At 27.1% G+C, this 18,398-nt stretch overlaps 1 protein-coding gene across 2 annotated transcripts in view; it reads left to right on the forward strand.

The window, feature by feature from the left end:
• LOC107439592 (septin-7) overlaps nucleotides 1-12,174 on the forward strand; it is a 74,527-nt gene extending 62,353 nt beyond the window's left edge. The window contains exons 11-15 of one of the 2 annotated variants that reach the window (XM_043049945.3): nucleotides 1,399-1,509; nucleotides 5,095-5,136; nucleotides 7,975-8,110; nucleotides 9,678-9,832; nucleotides 10,980-12,174. In XM_043049945.3, the coding sequence (XP_042905879.2) occupies nucleotides 1,399-1,509; nucleotides 5,095-5,136; nucleotides 7,975-8,110; nucleotides 9,678-9,832; nucleotides 10,980-11,031 (496 nt within the window). In that variant the 3' untranslated portion in view covers nucleotides 11,032-12,174. The remainder of the gene's footprint in view (nucleotides 1-1,398; nucleotides 1,510-5,094; nucleotides 5,137-7,974; nucleotides 8,111-9,677; nucleotides 9,833-10,979) is intronic. The other variant, XM_016052241.4, reaches the window with a different exon arrangement.
• The last annotated feature ends 6,224 nt before the right edge of the window (nucleotides 12,175-18,398 follow it).

Here is an 18,398-nt window from a genome sequence, read left to right on the forward strand (position 1 = left end):
TACAAATAATAAATTATGTACTTACTGTAAAACATATTTAAGATGTGGAAGAAAAATGAATAAACGCCTTCATTTATTTAAAATGTTTTGAAATTTTAGTTAAACATATTCTTTCCTTCTCAGTGCGAGCAATGATATTATGGCAATGATAACCCAGTTTTTAAAAAAAATAACTTTTCTCATACCAAAGGGAAAAAGAAAAGTGGCATGTACTAGATGGCATGAAAAAGCAGGGGTGCAAAATATGTCTAATCGCAGTAATGAGGTTTGGGAAAAGTTCAGGCCGTCCTGGTGAAATTTATTAGTTAATTTTAATAAAAATCCAAAATTTTTTATTCTGAAAAAAATTTGCGATATTATAAAATTTTTCTCTAAAATAAAATAAAATCTAGTCTATATAATCCTGATATTTTTACTATTATGTTATTAAACGGAAATTAGCATTGATTAGATTAATTATTTCTTGGTGCACTTTTTTTTTTGCAGATATTACTACAACTTTTCACATGGTTTTCTTTTCAATATACTGATGTTTTAGTACAAAATTATTGTAAAAAGAATATAATATGTTAGAAATGAGTTCTACTTTTTTTGCATTTCTGATTTCTGAATTTACTTTCATATCTTCAAATTATAATTTGTTTAATTTGAAATTCATTAAACTCCTGCTTGAAAATTCAGATCTCTATGTTAATTTCATTTTTGACCAAGAACTGTGGGGAACCAAAACCAACTGAAATTTTAACACTAATATCATTCCAAATATACGTTTCTTCCTCCATACCAGATATGTGTTTCTAGATCAGTGAAAGATAACAATTGTTAATCATCTATAAGACATATTTTTATACCACATAGTAACATCTTTTAAATAAATCACTGTAACAAAACACATTACCTAAAATTATTATTTTTTAAGACTATACCTTAAAAAATTTTAAGAAAATATAGTGTTACATCTTTTAGTTTTACAATACTATGAGTATATTCAACTACAACTATGAGTTTTCAATCAAAACGTAAAACAATTAAAGAATTGTTTTGCAAGAAAGCATAAGTTTTCATGATAAAATGGTTCACAAAAATTTCTTGCATGATGCACTTGGGATAGCAAAAATGTTTCCAATTCTTGAGAAATTTGAAAAGGGCCATTTCAAAACTAATCCAGAAATCATAACAGTATTCTAATATCCAGATAAAAGGTTTTGTACTGTATTTTAATATCTGTGTTTTTTATTGATAAGACCCAAGCAGGAAGGTTTCATTTATATTTTGTTTATTTTCCTTTTTTTTAGAAAATAACTTAGTTTAGTAATTCTTTATCATACAATGAAATTTTAAATATTGACGCTTTGATAATGCTTTTTGTTTTTTTTTTGCCTTTTTTTTTAAATGTAGAACACATATGCAAGATCTAAAAGAAATTACAAATAATGTGCATTATGAAAATTATCGTTGTAAGAAACTAACAGCATTTACTGATGGAAAACCTGTGCGAATATCAAATAAGTATGTATTTACACTTTCATGTATTATTATAATATCTTTAAATTTATTGAAAAATATGCATATAAAATTTGTATGTAATTTTGTTTTATGCTGTATCAAATTCTAACATTGAAAAGTACCAGTTTATTTCTTGTCTTCTAATGTTGATCTTGTCCCCCTAAATGACTCAATGACAACCTGTAAATTATCATGATATATATTTGTCCTGAAAAATTTGCCCTTCATCTAAATAGAGTAAATAATTCAATTTATAAATGTCAAATATATTTATTATGTTATATGCAGGGTATCCGCGACCTGGAAAGTTATGGGAAATCATGGAAAGTCATGATTTTAACTAGTTTTTTAAACAAGTCATGGATTTAGGTCGCCGAAAAATCTGATTTTTAAAGTGGATTCCCCCCCCCCCCTCCAATTTCATGATGTTCTCACTATTTGAATTTGTAACAATAACCCCACTCAGAATCATATTTTATTAAAATATAAAATGTTTGTATCACGTTCTTTAAAAACTATGGTGTTCTTTCAAAAAATGAAAGAAAAAACATCATTTCTAGAAATATCTTTTAAACTTCTGTGATTTCAGAATTTTTGTTATTATTTATCTATTTTTTTATTTTAATAATTTAAAATTCTAGCTGAAGCAAGCCAGTCATTGGTGAATATTTTAAATTCTAAAATGAGAACAGGAAAATCAGGAGTATATCTTTCTTTTCCAATGAACAAGAAAAGTATCTTTAGAATATGGTTCTGCAGAAAAAAAGATTATTTGCTTTTGTATATATTTTTTTTTTCAGAATTTTTATTACTCCAACTCTTTCTTTACTCTGTTTTTTAAATTTAAATATGAAGATGCGAAGTATAACAGTTTCGGTTATACCTATCATTTCAATTAATGCTGTTGTAATGCTTTTTTAGATTTATTGTTGTGTTTTTGTTGGAGAAAATAGTAACTTCATTAAGCCATGAAAATCCTTTGAATTAGTCATGGAAAGTCATGAATTTAAAAATCTAAAATCTAGCAGATACCCTGTATTTATTTTCCAGCCACTTGAATGGATCCTAAGCTTCATGCTCTCAAAAATAAAACCTTAAATGGTGTATATTACTAATGCAATGCCTCAGGGACACTGCGGGCCAGCCTAAAAGTTTACATGAAGTGTAATTAGTTACTGATTTGGTTCAAATTATTACTAATTTTCTATCAATTCTGATGATTACGTAATAAAATCCAGGTTTGTTTTTGTCAATAGCTATTGCTGGTTGAAGTAAATTAATATACAGGGTTGCCACTACACAGGGAGAATAGGGAAAACCTGGAAAATATAGGGAATTTAAAAATCACCTGAAATAACAAGGAAAACGAAGGGAATTTTGATTTTTTTTTTTCTTTACAAACTGGGATAATACAGGGAATTTTGATTTTTTTTCTTTACAAGCTGGGATAATACAGGGAATTTTGTTTCTTAATTTTGTCTTTTAAAAAATGGTGACCACTAGGACTGGGCTATAAATCGATATATCGTGACATATCGATTTAACGCCTGTATCGGCAGGCCGATACAGCGACTTTCATTCCTGGCGATGCATCAGAAATCCGATTCAAGCCGTCGAGTAAAGAAGACGAACGATATAGCGATACACGATATAGCGATATAAGACACGAAAGGATCTCTTCGTTCCGATGCCAATTCGCGCTGGGGAAGACGATGTACGTATCGTTATATTGAAACGGCCTTGATTGATGAGAGGTAGAATCAGAATCAGTTTTGAGAACATATATCGTGACCTCGCATGTTCGTTTCCGCACCACTTAGTTTTTTTTTTTCTTCTTTGTCGCGAATTGATACTGTTTCTTGTAGATTATTTTCAGTGGGACTGACTTTGTGATCGCCGTCGTAACGTAATCTACAAGAAACGATATATCGTAAAGTGAACGTAATCTATTATTGAAATGAATATATAAAGAAGTGCTTCTTAATTAATTAGGTAATTTTTTTTTCGAAACAAAACTTTCTTTTTTATTTTTAAATGTGAAAATTAATTTTGATATTATATGTTTAAGTATTATTTTACATTATTGAATTTATTACAAACGGAAATCTAATTTAAGGTGCCCATAAAGAATTAAATTAAAAAGTAATTAAATTTGTTAGACTATTTTTTACTTTATTAAAAACTTTTTGGATAAAATAATAATATAATGGGTTTTTATTACTCATTTTAAATTTATAAATCTTTAGTTGTTTTCATTTTTATAAATAAAATTATAACAAAACTTATTTTTCCTCTTGGATTTGGACATAAGTCAATCAACTTTGTTTATTCAAAAAAATTAGTAATGTTTGCGATTGCGACTTATTTTTTAAAAATCATTTAGCACTTCGTTTTATCAAAGAGTATAATCATGTTTTTTAATTTTCTTCCAATATTGTCAGTTGAATATATAATCGAATATCATAACTCTTTTGTTTTTATTTTTAAGAAATTAAACCTTACTTTGTTTTTTCGTTCAGAATTCGGTAATTATTCAATTTAACTTTATTATTTATGTGAAATAATAATGATAAAAAATAGTGTTGTTTTAAAAGTGTTTTTTTTTGTTTAATTTATTTAGCACTTTGTTTTAAGCATACAAATAATTTTTAACGAACTCATTTTTTTAATATTCTTTCTATATTGTTAGGTAAATATATTGATAAATTTCAATTTTATTTATATTTTTATTATTTATTTTTCAACTAAGAAATCTTTCGTTATTTGAGCAATCATTTTTAGAAAATATAACATTAATATCTTTCTTAAGCAAAACATATACATCAAATTCATAAATTGATTTAAATCAATCTGAGTATGAAGTTTTGATAGAAATCCGACTTTCTGCGCCTTACAAGTAAATGAATTTCAAAAATTCTATATCGCGATACGTCGCTATATCTCGATGCAAAACTGACGATGCATCACGATATAAAATTTCTTATATCGCCCTAGTCCTAGTGACCACTCAAAGCGTAATCTATGGGGCATTTAACCATGATATTTCAGCTATACTAAACTATTCCATTTACTATAGCATTATTTAAGTATGTTCAGCTGTTTTCCCAGCAATTAAAACTAATAAATATAGTTAGCCCAATATAGCTCACACAAGAGCACAGTAATTGTAGTTTCCTCTTAATATATTGTGTATTATATGTACAGGGAAAACACAGGGAATTTTTTTCCAGATTTGAGTGGCAACCCTCATATATATATATTAATGCTGCTTTAATTGTTATGAATGATTGTTAATCAGATTATGCAAATTTATGTCTTAATTTAAGCTTAGCTTTCCAGGTGCTATAGCATTCAGCAATTCTACTGTAGCATGTACGGTTACCATAGTTCATAACTACTAAGTCACATATTAATAGGTTTCATAGTTTTATTACAGTACTATTTTTAAAAAAATTGTTGCTTGTGTACTGAAATAACCTCATTTATAACATTCATTTTTATTTCAAGGAATTTTTTTAATATTTTCTGCATTATTAGTTATGTGGATTTTTTGTATTCATCATTTTATTTATAAAATTATTTTAACAGTTTATGCCCTCAAAGGATATTAAATACCTTTATGGTATTTTGGTAAGTATTTTTATGGCTACAATTTTAACTGTTAAAATATATCCTATAATAAGTATCGAATGGAGATAACAAAGTAAAATTACTCAAAATATTCTTTTCTACTTTAATTGAAAACACATGATATAAATAAGTATTCAGTTTATATATCTTAATTATTATTATTATTAATTTGTATTTTTTTTTTCTTTTACAATTGAGTGAAATCAAATCACAGTCAAACTTTTTAGAGCATTATTACCATCTCTCACATATTTTATCAGCAAGTAAAGTAAAAAGTTGGTCCAAAGAAAAAAAACATATTAGAAACATAATTTATTTCATTTGTTACTACTCACCAATATAGGAAAAATTATTTTCAAATGACTTGTATATTATAAAATTTGAAATACAATTTGCAAAAATTTTATAGTCATATATTATATATTCTATTAAATATATAATTCATATATTTTGCTTTGGCTATATTAATACAATATTGAAAAGCACTATTATTTTGCTGCTGTATTATCGTGTGAGCTAGCAAGATCATATTTTGTTGTTGTGTTTTCTGGCCTTTTTTTTTTATAAAGTTTTTACAAATTTTAATTATTTTGTTTTGTTTTTTTATGTAGATGTATATATATAGTATATGTGTGTGTGTGTATATATATATATATACAGGGCTCGAAAAACCGCCCGTTCTCGGCGGTCGAAAGTTCCTCGCTGGCAATGAATTTCTCGAATCCGACGCCCGCACGGATGGCCATTTTCCCGTTAATGTATGTGATACATTACTGTAGAATGTAATCCTAGTGACTACTAATTCATTGTGCAATTTATATAAATGTTTGTAATAAATAAGAAAAAATTATATTTTTATTTATTTAGAAACTATGGGTTAGTTTCAAAGGAGGACGGGTACATTGTTGGACAAGCCGTCCTTGGGGACCGGTAAATTTTTTGAGTTTTTTCGAGCCCTGTATATATATATATATATATATATATATATATATATATATATATAGTGTTTGTGTGTGTATATATATTTTTGTATGGAAAAAATGCTATTATCTGAGTGTTATTTGTAGTTAATAGTTGAAATTTATTAATGTTTACCTACCTTTTTTGGAAATTTTAGTCTAACATTGTAAGGTTTAGTTACAGGTGGATCAAAATTCAAATTAAATCTGGATTTTATTTTTGTACATGATTGTGCAAAATTTATTAATAACAATTTACTACTTATTAATAAAAGTTTGGGTACCTATTCAGCTAGGATTTTAATAATTTGATTTTAAATTTAAAAGCATGGCAAAGAATTTAAATTTTTTATCTGTTTATTATCCAGGTATCACTAATGAATTTGTTACTAAAACTGCTGATAAAAATAAAGAGTATTATTGAGAATTTAATTTCTTGTATCTTTTTTTATGAGTTGTAATTATAGGGCTGTGCAAACTTTTGTGGAAAAGAGTTACGGGAGAAAATAGTTTACATTCCAAATCCTTAACTACTACCTAATGATTTTAATTTTCTCTTTATCAATGCTCTACTGTTTTTAAATGTTTAATAGGTGTTTTTTTTTCGTGGTTTTTAGAAATTTAAATTCCCTGATCTTATTCAAGTTGGTTCTCATAGAAATAACATCAATGTCTTTGAATTTTTCTTTTGCATTTGCTCAGTATTTTTGTCTGTCCTAGAATTGGAATCTGTCGTGAATCTCTTCTAAATCCAGTACTATTTGTACTAGGGTACTGAAATTTGGAGAACAATTTTAGCCCTTGATCCTAAGAATCATTTAAAAATTTCAACTAATCAGTTCAAAAGAGATGTTTGTAAAATGCTTTTTTTCTATTGCTTTAGCATTAGCCATTATTATAAATTAAACAGTAGGTGTTTTTGTTTAGAAATTTATTCCCCTTTCTTTAGTATTTAAATATTTTTCACAAGCTCAATGATCAATGTAAATAGCACGACTACATCACCAAAATGGTATTTCTAAATTTATCTGTTTATTTTGTTTGTAGTTGTGATTTTAGAACGTGATTTTATAGAATTAACGAATTCAAAATCCTCAGTAATTGAAATAAAGAAAAAGTGACATATTTAAAAGCAATGTTAGTAAAGAAAATGTACTGATTTGTTTAGGGGAACTGTGTAAAAGTGCTTTGTTATTATTGATGCCAATAATGCTTAGTTAATTTCAGTAATTATTACTACTGATATTATTGTGATTAGTGCTGTTTTTAATTGGTTCAGAGTATACTAATATAGGCGCTACTTACAAGCACTGTTGTCATAGTTTTTTTTTACTGCACATTCATAGGAACAAGTATCATATAAAAATACTTGATTGTGCTAAATTTTGATTACCTTGAGTTGGCCTTGAGCAACAGCATCATGCGTAATGACTCTGATTACACTTATTCTTTATTTTAATGGGATGAACGTTAAAAAAAAACTGATTTGTTTAATCTAATAACGTAAATCCACTAAAAGGATCAATAAATGAAGGAAAAAAATGAAAATATATTAGTTTTATTAATTTTGCTTGTTTTATGACTTTCACTTTTGTGAATAATTCATAGTTTTGATCAGAGCTGTGGAGTTGAAATGTTTGATTTAACTCTTAACTCCAGAATTTCTTGGGAGTTCTTCTCCAATTTGACTCTGACTTATACTCGATTAAAATTTCAACTAAATCCCATGAAAGTATTAATTGGTACGATACCATCGTATTGGAACTTTCTCCTCTTAAAACTACATGTTGAAATCTGTGACTGTTTAAAACAGATTAATTATTATTATTATTTATTTTTTTTTGAAAAAAAAAAAGTTTATACTAACTTTAATTAATAGGAATCCATTAGCCCAAATGGAAGAAGAAAAAAAAGAACACGAATTAAAAATGAAAAAGATGGAACAAGAAAGAGAAGTGCTTTTTGAACAGAAAGTACAGGAAAAATTCCAGAAATTGAAAGACTCTGAAGCAGATGTAAGTCTATTTGGGTTGTTTTTTTTAACAGTTGTTTGTGTGGTTAAAATTTTCCTTGCTAAGAGATTTCATTTTATTGTATTTTTGGTTGTATGGTGAAATATGCATTTCAGTAATGTATTTAAATAAGAATTCAGTTTCATGAGTAAGTACTAAAGTTGTAAATATATATTATATTCACTCATGTTGATTTTATTTCATTGAACTTTTAGCAATTTAAAATTTTTATAAGAAATAAAAATACTCTGTTCTGAAGTTGTTTAAAATATAAATTTTATTTTATTTTCCCTTCCTTTTTAATTTTATTCTGTTGTAATTTTTAATATATAAGACAAATTTTATTTTAAAAATAGCTTAATATTTTATAGGATTTACATAGAATAGTTTCATACTTAATGTCAAAACACGACCATAAACCAATTTTGTTATTGGATTAAAAAGCTATTTTTATCAAATTAATCTTTTGAGAAAAAGACAACTTGATCAAAAACGCCCTGCATTCCCAGGGCGTATAAAAATCGTGATCGGCTTGTATATTGTTTTCTTTCCATGCCCAAATAGGAATAGAATGCAAAATACCAATGAATTACAAATTTTTAGATGACTATACAAGATTCCGGATTAATACAAACAGAATTTATCCAATATTATTGCCAATTTAGTGCTTACTGAAATTCTGACTACACCTAAGATTAACTGGAAGACTAAAATTTTAATTCACGTTTTTTTCGAATGACAAAACTAGTTCTTTTTGTTTCCTAACTGTTAAAGACAGAATTTGCCTAATAATATAGCTGAAGGAACTTTAGCCTCAATTGAAATTCTAACAACTCTAGAGTTAGCTAAAACATTAAAATTTTAGCTAACTCTCTTTGCAAGATGACGTTAAAAGTTTCCTGTTTCTTAAATTTTGTGCATTTTATTAGTTCAATTCAACTTCTCTCACTTGAATAATTTTTACAATAAAAAAAAGAGGTAAGGATTTCTTTATTTTTTTAAAATAAAATTTGCAATTGATACTATGTAGCAAAAATTCAGCAAAAAAAAAAAAAAAACGTTTTTTTTTTTTTTTTTTTTTTTTTCCTTTTTTTTTTCCTAAAAATTTCATTTTAACATGAAACGAGTTTATCTATTAAAATAATTATTTTTGTTATCTGTGGATAGAATGGGATAAAATATGAAATTAAAAGAATAAGATAATGTACCCAACTTTCTAACAATTACTTTTGCAAAGGTTTTTTCAAGGTGTCGTCATAAGATTACAGTTTGTATTTTTTTTAGGTATTTTGAATTATTTAGACACTATTAATGATCAAATCAAACATGTCCAATTGGTGCTACTTGAAACGAATTTTTTCTAAACCGTTTATGTTTTGAAAACAGGAAGGCAAACTTACATTTTCTTAAATAAAAACTGATTAAAAATAACATACAGTAAAACTTATTAAAAATACTCTGTAGTGACTGCCCTTACTTATATCCTTCTCAACTCTTAAGGAGGGATTGCTTGGATAATCATTATTTATTAGGATAATCATTATTTATAATGTTTTTACAATTATTATAGCTTGAAAAACGCAACGAACAAATGAAGAGAAGTTTAGAAGCGCAGCACAAAGAGTTAGAAGAGAAAAGACTGGCTTTTGAAAGGGAAAAAGCTAATTTTGAAGCTATAAACAAAGAGGAAGAAACCATTAGGCGCATGTCCATCGATATAAAGGAGTGAGTAAATATTTCACTTTTTATTGTTATCTATGTTGTTGTTGTTTTAATGGATAAAAGGACCAACAGTATTAAAAACAAAACTCATTAGCTTTTGATTTTAAAAAAATGAAGAACCTCGATTTTACAGTGGTCAACGGACTGCTCAAGAATGTTGTAAATACCACAGATGTTAAAACTCCGTTGAAAATTTAAATATAATTTGTTTAGTCATAAAGGAAACATTATTTTGATGGAAAGAAATCTGCCATTTTTGTAAGTTAAACTTTTTTTTTTTAAGTTCACAATGAACTTTTCAACAATTTCATCTATTTCTTTTTCCATTTAGAAAATAATCATCCTCTGCAGTACAACTCTTACTTCATTAAATGATTCCCATTCCATAATTTAAATTACAAGTCATCAGATCATCGTAAATAATCCATTCTGTTCTGATACAGTCTTTAGGAAATTTCCCACATAGGCAATATTAAGTTTTAAATCTTCAAACATGCTTATTTTCCTTTTTTGTTGAAGGTTAAAAGTTGTTACAAGACAAATGGTCAGTATTTCGGGGAAATAGTATTAGAAGATACTCTAAGTACTAAGATTTTTTTCCCTTACATTATTGATATAGGAATCAAAAACGGGTGAAGATGTAAAGTTGTTGAAAGTGGGAAATCGTTATTCACAGGTAACAATAAATCCGAATTTTATAGTAACTTTTTATGAACATTGAACTCTGAGTTTAATTTTTTTTTAAATGCAGCTACGTATATAGAAAACTTTATTTCCAGAGAATTGATTATTTTTCTGAATTTATTAAATTTTTAAAATTGAAAGGACTCAATCTTCAAAATATTCAGAATTGCATTTTTTAAGATCATACACCACCTATGATTTCCCCCTAAGTAGAAAAAAAATATATCTGCATGTTAAGCTGATACCTAGCAGAAATACCAGTACTTATCTTGAAACAGCTAAGGGACAAATTAATATTAAATGCTAATTTTTGAAGAAAAAAAAACGTGTCTTATTTCCATATTATCCCAAACAACACCAATTTTCCCTACCATTTCTTGAACCAACAACTTCACTATTATCTTATTCTTATATATTGCTGTATTATTTAACAGTTATTTGAAGAAAAAAAATTTAATGTTTTCAGCCCAAGTGATTCAAAAGAGAAGAAAAAGGAAAAGAAAAAAGGTTTATTTTAGTTGTAAATAATCAGTTTAGAAAATTTCATCTTCATGATCTGAATACTTTTTTTGTAAACGCTGTTGCCTGTTGCGAAAATCAAATGGAATCTTCTGTTTTTGTCCAGGTCTGGAGTGTACAGAAAACTTGACAAAACATCATTCAGTAACTTTTGCAGTTTATTTACTTTTTTTTCTAATTGTGTTTTGAATTTATTTAATGGAAAATTTGGAGTGCATAGAGTGAAAGACATTTGCTGTACTCATGTTGTTCAATTCAGAGACTGATCCCTATTATTATTTTTAAATGACTGAAAGCTTAAAAAAAAAAATTTCTTAACATTATTGAATCTAAATTTGATTTATATTGTGATATTTCTTTTTATACTTTTAATATTTTGTTTGCTTTTAATGACTTGTGACTGTCTTCATGTAATTTTTTTTTTCATCATAACATCTAAATTGTAAGATTTTTAAATTTTAAAGAGCTTAGTTTTTAAAAATATTAACTATTACTGAGTGAGTATGAAACAAAAATTTTATTCTTTAAAAGTGTAATGAAGGTAATCACACGATGCTGTGTAGAAATTTCTCCTTGATATACAATTTTCTTATAGAACAACAAATAAAAGGATGTCTTAAAGCGTCAAAAACATTCAAATAGATTAGCGTGCGTAGCGTTTTTAAAAAGTGCTTAAAGGTGCTTATTTTTTATTTACATTTTTTAAAAGTTCTTAAAGATGTTTTTTTTTTATTCGGGGTTTGTAAAAGGTGCTTAATTTTCTATCTTTTAAAAACAGATTTTCTCTTTGCCGTGTCAATTGTCATTTGAAATTACAAAAATGCAGGATTTTCGCAATTTTTTTCACACTATTTATCAGAAACTAGTTATTTTATCGTGGTTGTGTGAAAATGTTTTTGAATTTTATTGATTTTATGTTCATAAATTAAGAACGTTAAACAATAGAAAAAAATTATTTTTATTATTGCGCAGATTCTAATTATGATTTTTCTTTTGGAAAGGGATTAAAAATATTTTTTAAGTGCTTAAAAAGTACTTAAAAGGTGTTTATTTTTTGTTGAAAAATCTGGCTACGCACCCTAAGATCATAAACATTCTCGAGGTGATGTTTTTTTTTTTTTTTTGTGTCTGTTTTGTCAAAATAACAATCAACCTCTTCCATCTCTATTATGTCATTTTTTATTTTTGAAAACAAATTTTCTCCCTCCCTATATTTTGGTTTTATATGATTTTAAGGATTATTATTCCAAATGAAATGAAGGATTATTATTCCAAATGAAATGTGCCTATATGAAACATAAAGTCTGAATTGCCCCCCGCCCCCCCCCCCCTTGAATGAATACTTAAAAATTAATGCAGGAAATTTAGTTGTCCTTTGATGCATTAGATTAGGTATTAAACTTTTGCTGGTGCGACTAGTGGACCAGAATGACGAGATTCTCCGAACGAAGCAAAGAGTTTAAATATTTTATGTTTTTCTGTTTATTTTCCCATAGCTGTTAACTTTTATAATTTTCGTAAAAAATGTTTTCAGATGGTAGTAAAGAGTCATATTTATTTGAATTTTACCTGCATTTAAAAAACTTTGAAGCTCGAATATTGGATAATTTCGAGATGTATTGTGTTTGTCAGCTTGATTTTAAATCGTATTATCCAACCAATAATGACAAGAGCAAAAAGTTTGCAGTCACTGGAAATAATTTTCAGTGTTCAAAAGTTGACAGCTATGTTATCAAATTCTGGAGTTTGTACATATGATTCTGTTTTATCAGATAATGTAACGTTCTTTCAAAATTTTTGTTAATATCTGAAATGGGATTTTAAGCAGTTGACAAATTTTTTTTAAAACATTTTCTGCAGGGAAATAAGAGACTGATTTTGTTGCCATTAAGAACTTAGAAAGGTTTGTTCAGAGTGTAAAAAAAAGTGATCACCCTGAAGAATTTTTGATGTAATGATTACATTGATTTTAGTTTTCACGTATCTTGACAATTCGAAGGTCTAATCTTAATAATCAGCTAATTAATTAATCCAGGCGATATTTTAAGTTACAAATTAGACAACAGCAAAAAAACGGAATTTTTACTGAATAAACATACATTTATATTTTGGCAAATGTATATTCTTTACCCTCAAAATATGGGGAAAGGGTACTTCACTCTGGAAAATATGGTCTGAATATTAAATTTTTAAATTTATTTTTTAGTAAACAAATTCTAAGAAAATTGTATATTTAAAATTTGATGTCTATTCAGCTAATTTTGTTCGAAGTTTGTATACAAATTAAAATACTTTATTTATTCTTAAATGAGTTAATAATAAATAATTGTCTAATAAACTTTCAACCACTCTCCTAACTTTAGACCACATTTTCCAAATTGCTGCTACCCCTAAGTGTTTTGAACGATAACAGGGTTGCCACTCAACAGGGAGAATAGAGAAAACCTGGAAAATACAGGGAATTTAAAAATCACCAAAATTAACAAGGAATTTTGAGATTTTCTTTACTAACTGGGAAAATAAAGGGAGTTTTGTTTTTTATTTTCGTCTTTCAAATAATGGTGACCACTCAAAGCGCAGATGGGATATATAAAGAAGATATACTAAACTACTATATGCAACGTACAAAATATTACTTTTCTTTAGTTATACTAAATTATTTAACATTATAATTTAGTTATACAGCGTAAAACTATTATACTTTTCTTTAGTTATACTAAACTATTTCATTTACTATAGCATTGTTTAAGTATGTTCAGCTATTCCTTTTTTTCTCTTAAGTTTTTTCAGTAATTAAAACTGGCCTAGTTAGCCCAATACACAAGAAAACAGTAATTCTGTTTCCTCTAGTCTTGTGTTATTGTGTCAAAAACATACAGGGAATTGTTTTTCCAAATTTGAGTGGCTACCCTGATTTATAATCCGAATCCATTTTTGTGCCTGATTCCGAAACTTATGATATCGTGTTCAAATTAGTATATTTAAGGTTCAGTCCTTGAACTATCAAGATTGAGTCCTAATACATGAAAGTGCCATCATAAGATGAGATCAAAAGTTAAATCAGAGAGTTCACTTTTTTTTGCGCACTGTACTTTTATTTTGTACGCTGCTTTTAAAATATATTGCCTTCTATTTTGTTTTGTGTGTTTGTGCAATATTTGTTCAGTGTCTGTTGCATGTGTCTGTGACTATTTTTATGAAAGAGTATACAATCCATGCTGCCTGATGAAGACTTCCAATCATTGATATACTAGCATGCAATGTTTTTTCTTCTTACTATTATAAAAGTATGAAAGAGTAAACAATCCATACTGCCTGATGAAGACTTCCAATTAAACAGAAATTTATTGATATACTAGCATGTAATGTTTTTTTTTAATCTTACTATTATAAAAGTAGTGTAAATCGGTTGCTCTATATTTACTAGTAATCTCATATTTCAATCATTTGTGTGTAAAATAAGTTTAATGTTTATTTTAATTTCGAAACATTTTTAAACTGTCGTCCAGTATTCAAAAGAGTGCTATTTTGTGGTGACATTTTTAAATCGTGTTATACCACCACGACTATTATTATTTGTTATTCTTTAACCTGGGAGAAAAAATTTGAAATGAATAACTCAATGCATATGTGGATAGTCTGTAACGTTATTCATTAGCTTACATTTCCGGAAAAGTTATAGCTATTTCATTTGCATTTAACACGTTAAGTGAAACGTCAGTCATGGGTAATTACCAGCGGTAACTAACAATTCAACCATGACAGATGAGCTGTAAGGTTAAATCAAGAAGTTTACTTTTTCATAGGTGAGGAAAGTTAAAGGTGGTGGGATATGAGCACATTTCTGTTAGCAAAAATCTATAATTTGCGTTTCATTTTTCTTTGGTTCACTGATATAGAACAGGGTGCCCATATAGTTTAACATATAGTTTTTAAAAGCCCTTAAAGGTGCCTTTTTTTATTCAGGGTTTGTAAAAAGTGCTTAATTTTCTATCTTTTAAAAAGAGATTTTCTCTTTACCGTCTTGATTGTCGTCATAAATTACAAAAAATCATCAAGATTATCAGAAACTAGTTATTTTATCATGATTATGTAAAAAAATTCCGAATTTTATTGATTTTATGTTTATAAATTAAGAACTTTAAAAAATTAACTTTAAGATAAAAAAAAAATTATTTTTATTACTGCACAGATCCTAATTATGATTTTTTTTTTTTTTTTTTTTTTTTTTTTTTTTTGGATAGTGATTAAAAATATTTTGTGAGTGCTTAAAAGGTGTTTATTTTTTGTTGAAAAATCTGTCTTAGCACCCTGTAGAAAGCTCTTTAAATAAGTTAGAATTTTATTCGTGTCTTTTCTACAATATGCGAAATCACTTTCCACCTTTCTTCTCTCGCATCAACTTACTTTAATTTCTTAATAAACTGTACTGGTGTGCTTATCTCTCAATTTACACACGTGACCTATAGTCAACACTAGTTATGTCATTTGTATTTCACTCTTCGAGTAGCGTCGTTGTTTGATCGATTGCACAATAAGTCTGAAATGGTACTAATCACTTAAGCCTTTTTTTGGTACTGTTGTATTGTAAAACTATAGTATATCAGTGTAGATTGTTAAAACAAGTTTAAAAACTATCAAATATCTCCCGAAATGTACATTGGGTTGAAAAAGTAAAAATAGTCACATTCAATATATTTTGAAGCTTTTCAATGATACCACACTTGATCACTCACAGCAGGTGGGGGGCAACTTTGAAATCTTAAATATAAATTCTTTTTTTTTTTATTGCTGATTCGGAATCTTTTTTCAGAAAATCCCAATCTGCAATAATTAAAAAAATATGGTTTCACACTTAAGATTTCAAAGTCCTTTTAGTATCATCGGATAGCTCTTAAAAAATATTAAAAGTGTTTAGTTTTACTTTTTGATGTATATCTCTTGAGATATTTGACTAATTTCCAAACTAATTTTACAGCTCGTATAGTAAAACTTTGCTTGTTACAAACAATGTTAGCAAAACCTTATTAAAAATACTCTAATTTTATTTTGAATTTGTATTAGTATTTATTAAGATTCTAACGTGTTATTAATCGTTACCTACTCTACGTACTTTCTTGCCAATGAATTTCTTTGCCTGGCAGATAGTAGGATTTTAGGAACTTATTTTTATAGCCATCGGGTGCGAAAAGTTGAAGTTTTAATTTTTGATAAGATTATACATGTAATTAATTGTGACACTTCCATGATGACCTTTCTCCTTAGTTAAAGTTTAACAAATAAATAAATCACTTTGATGAGGCAACTATCTTACATAATTTAAAATTATTTGTTACCACCAAAAGATTTTTTTGGGTTACAGACAAAGCTGCTTGAGTGCAAACTTTAGTTTTTAGAGTATTTTTTAACAATGTTAATGTATTTTAGCTGCTATGTAACTTAGCAGATTTTACCCATCATTGTTTTCTCTTTTATTTTTAAGTCTAATGCCTTTAGTAATGAATTTTGTATGTTTGTAAAGTTGTAAAATAAATATTTAACATATCTTTGTTTTGGTTTCTTTCTATTTTGATTTTCATTGCTTCAAAAATTGTTATTTTTATACTATAAATCAAGGTTAGGAGACAAATAGGGTTGTGCTTCTTTCGAATATTTTCTGCGACCACAAGTTTGGCTCTTTTCATTACAAGTCGCTTGTATTCTCTATTTGCTAACAAGGTTCACAAATGCTATTATAATTACTTAAATGCAATTACTCATTAGGATTTTTAAAATCGTTACCTTTTTTATGATAAATATACAATATCTGGATAGAATATTTGTTGAAAATTCTAAAAATATATATTTTAAATATTTTCAAAAACAAACTTTATCCCCGATATTTCTCATACATAGAAATTTAGTAAAATCAAGTATGCTTTTAGAATTATTTAAATAAAAATTTGACCCAGTATTTATGATTCTCTATACAGTAAATCTTTTTTTTTTTTTTGTGATAAATATAGCTGTTTACGTGAAAAGTGTTTTTTTAAAAAAAATCTGTAATTTGTAACAGTTTTAAAGCAAATTAAGAGGATTCAAGGGTTATTTTTAAAACTTTTAGTATGAGAATGGAGGAGGGGGGTAGTAGTAGTTAGAAGATTTATAAGTTTTTAGCAGACGGAACTTCAATATTAAGATTAAAGTTACAAAAATTTATTACTCACTTTATATTAAAAGTTTAGTTAACTATACATTTCATTCCTCGGTCAGTGGTATATTAGTTGTTTACGCGAAATTCGAAAGAAAAAAAACTTAAAATACTAAGCTGCTCATTTTCTGCTTGAGTATTAAATCTCGTTACGTTTTTTTCTTACTTTATTTAAAAAAGAAATCGAATATGAATAACATGTGGCTTCTATTGGGTTTTTTTTCCTTCCGGGGGTCGGGGTGGTATTGAAACCTGATAAGTCTCGTCTAAAAAGTCTCTCACAAAATATTTTTTACAACGTTCTAAAAAACAAATATGTGACTTTTAAGTTTAAATGCATGGTTTTTAATATAAATTGGGAAACTCCAGTCTCCAATTCACATTCATCGTTTTGTTTATATATATATTTATAAAAAGTCGATATTTTCTAAAAGAACAAAGAAATTTTTTCAACAAACTATTTATTGTAGTTTTATGCACATTTTGGCAATATTTTAATCGTAATGAATAAAACGATTACTTTGATTTGAAAAATAGTGATTTATATGTGGAAAAAAAATTAACTTACAGATCATGTTACTGAATAAGAAGGAATAAAGCTCAAAGATTAAGTAATTTTACTCATTAACCAGATTTGTAACAATTTAACGATGAATGTTTTTTTTGTTTTGTATTAAGTGTTTTATATTTTTAAAATTTTAATGTAAGTTAATAAATTATGAGATGATAACTTAGGATGACGCAACATAGAATATTTCTTCGAATAATTTGTTTGCATTTTAATATTCTGAAGTATTTTTTTCCTCAATTAAAACTTCGTTACTTACTCTAGGTTTGCCTGAACTTACTTTTTCTTTCTTTTAAATCAGTAAGAGGATGCGCGATGAAAATTTTCTTTCGTACTATGGCATCCTCTTAGCGTGACATTGCAGGAGATTGTTCATTATCCCAGAAAAATTTGATGGTTGCATTTGTCTTGTATTCTAGCAACAGGTTCTGCCATACATCCTGTTCCTATGACTATTTGATGACACATTCGATTTCAGTATGCTAGAGCTCCCACGCATTTCATCAGACAAGTAACACTACAGGCAGTGGCGTAAATTACAACCCTGTAATGCTCCAGAAAAAAATAAGGCTATTTAAAAAATAATAATAATTTGAATTGAAAGATTT

This window comes from Parasteatoda tepidariorum, chromosome 1, assembly GCF_982258835.1.
Source record: "Parasteatoda tepidariorum strain Cologne lab strain chromosome 1, Ptep-v5.0, whole genome shotgun sequence".
In the NCBI taxonomy this organism is placed as follows: Eukaryota; Metazoa; Arthropoda; class Arachnida; order Araneae; family Theridiidae; genus Parasteatoda; species Parasteatoda tepidariorum.